The sequence below is a fragment of the Capsicum annuum genome, chromosome 1 (genome assembly GCF_002878395.1).
Source record: "Capsicum annuum cultivar UCD-10X-F1 chromosome 1, UCD10Xv1.1, whole genome shotgun sequence".
In the NCBI taxonomy this organism is placed as follows: domain Eukaryota; kingdom Viridiplantae; phylum Streptophyta; class Magnoliopsida; order Solanales; family Solanaceae; genus Capsicum; species Capsicum annuum.
Genome location: NC_061111.1, coordinates 1,385,883 through 1,388,072, shown reverse-complemented (window position 1 = coordinate 1,388,072; position 2,190 = coordinate 1,385,883). Strand labels below are relative to the sequence as shown.

Here is a 2,190-nt window from a genome sequence, read left to right as displayed (position 1 = left end):
TTTTATAATAGTATTCATATTAATTAGAGTAAATACATAATTACCCCTGCTCTTAAACTTTAACTTCGACCTATTATCCCACGATTCTTCTTTATTTCATAGCAAATACACTATTTTGGTCCTCTGCGTATATACACGCGCCACAGGTGCGTAAAAGGGCTCGAATTTAACTTTTTTGATCAATTAAAAGCTGTCACGTATAAAATAATTGATATATAATTTATATTTTTTTTAAAAAAAAAATTATATTTATTTATTTTTTAAAATTATCCCTACCCCCTCTCCACCCCCCAACCCCCCACTCTTTCTTCTTCAACTCAATTCACCATTAAAACTTCCATTAAAGTTTTTTTTTCTTTTAAATCATTTATTAAAGCTCCATTTTACAATTAAATCATATTATTTAACTATTCACCATTTCTTCTTCAACACCATTAAAGTTCTTCAACACAATGTCACCATTAAAGCTTTTTTTTTTTTAATTATATCATTAAAGCTCAATTTTCAGTTAAATCATATTGTTTAACTATCTTTAAAACTCAACTCAATCATAAAGCTTTCAATTCAATCATAAAACCAAAAAAAAAAAAAAAGGACAAAAATGCATGCTGACGGAGTGGGGGGTGGGTGGGTTGGAGGTTTAGGGGAGATGCTGATGGGGTGGGGGTGTTGGACGGGGGGTGGGGGTGCTGAATGGGGGTGGGGGGTGGAGGGGAGCTGTTGGAGGAGGGAGTTGCTGGATGAGGTGGGGTGGGGTGTTAAATTAAATAAAAAGTAAAATTTTATTAAAAAAATATAAATTAAACGTATTTAACATGTGGCGGCATATGATTGGTGCGTGTGTTCACTTTTTTTGGTGTGACTAAAATTCAACGAAAAATAATGTATTTGCAACGAATTAAGTAAGAATCGTAAAGTAATAGATCAAATTCAAAGTTTAGATGTCGTTTGAACATCTCAAACAAGATCAGATCTTATTCTTAAATTTTAGTATTACTCGGTGTTTCTTTGATTTGGTTATTGTGTTATTTTGTTATTGATGTTGTGCTCTTTTTCATTATTTCCACATGACTTTTTGTTAGTATTTTTACTTTACATAGAATGGCAGAGCCACATGTGCTTGAGGGATTCTCTGTCTTATACTGTGCAACTAGGTAAAAATATTCTTTCAATGTATATATTATTACATATTGAAATCTGTTGATTTCTTTGTGAATTTACTTCTTTTTTATTCTGATACTTTTTAGTGAAAATTCTAGTTCAATCTCTATTTACGTAATTATTTTTTTACTTAACATGCTTTACCCGAGTTAAGATTTTATTAAGAACAATCTTTCTACCTTTACGTAACTGGGATCAGTAGCGGAGTTAAAATTTTCATTGACGGGGTTCAAAAGTAAATATACGAACTAGTTGAAAGTGTTCAATATCTACTATATATACATAAAAATATTTTTGACTATGTAAAAATAGTATAATTTTTTAATGAACGAGATAAATCCTGAATTCAATGTGGTTCCACCACTGACTGAGATTATATAAGACTGCGTATACACTATTCTTCCACTCCTCATACCACACTTGAGTGAAAATATATTTTTAATATAATGGGCAAGTAAAAAGGGAACAAAATATTATAGTAGTAGTAGTTATTTTGTAATCTTGCTATAAATAGCCATGCTTCTCACCACAATATATCACTACCTCCATCCAAACCAATTACAAACTCAACCAGATATGGAAACCACAGCCGCGGTTGCCGCCACCGGAACCACCATTGACGGCGGAGCTACGCTTCACTCCGTCGAAGTGAAGCCACTACAGCTCATCCTCAACCGTGCATTTGCACTTATTTACCTTTTTGCCATCCTAGCTCTTTTCTATAAACACACACTCAATATCCTTAATTACACTTCATTTATCAACTTATCCATATCAGTTTCCATTTTAATTTCCGATTTAATTTTAGCTTTCATGTGGTCAACTACTCAATCGTTTCTTATGTGTCCCATCACACGTAAACAATGTCCCGAAAAAATAAAAAAGTATAGTAACAATAATTTACCAGCACTCGATATATTTATTTGCACAGCGGATCCTTGTAAGGAACCTCCATTAAACGTTGTTAACACAGCGTTATCAATTATGGCGTATGATTATTATCCTATCGAAAAACTTTCAGTTTATGTA

The 2,190-nt window shown here is 32.5% G+C and overlaps 1 protein-coding gene across 1 annotated transcript; it reads left to right on the top strand.

The window, feature by feature from the left end:
• Positions 1-1,631: 1,631 nt before the first annotated feature.
• On the top strand, positions 1,632-2,190 carry LOC107864064 (cellulose synthase-like protein G2; the record flags this gene model as incomplete). The annotated part of the gene is given in 1 exon segment (XM_047413924.1): positions 1,632-2,190. A coding segment is annotated over 1 exon segment (513 nt), but the record flags the coding sequence as incomplete, so codon positions are not given.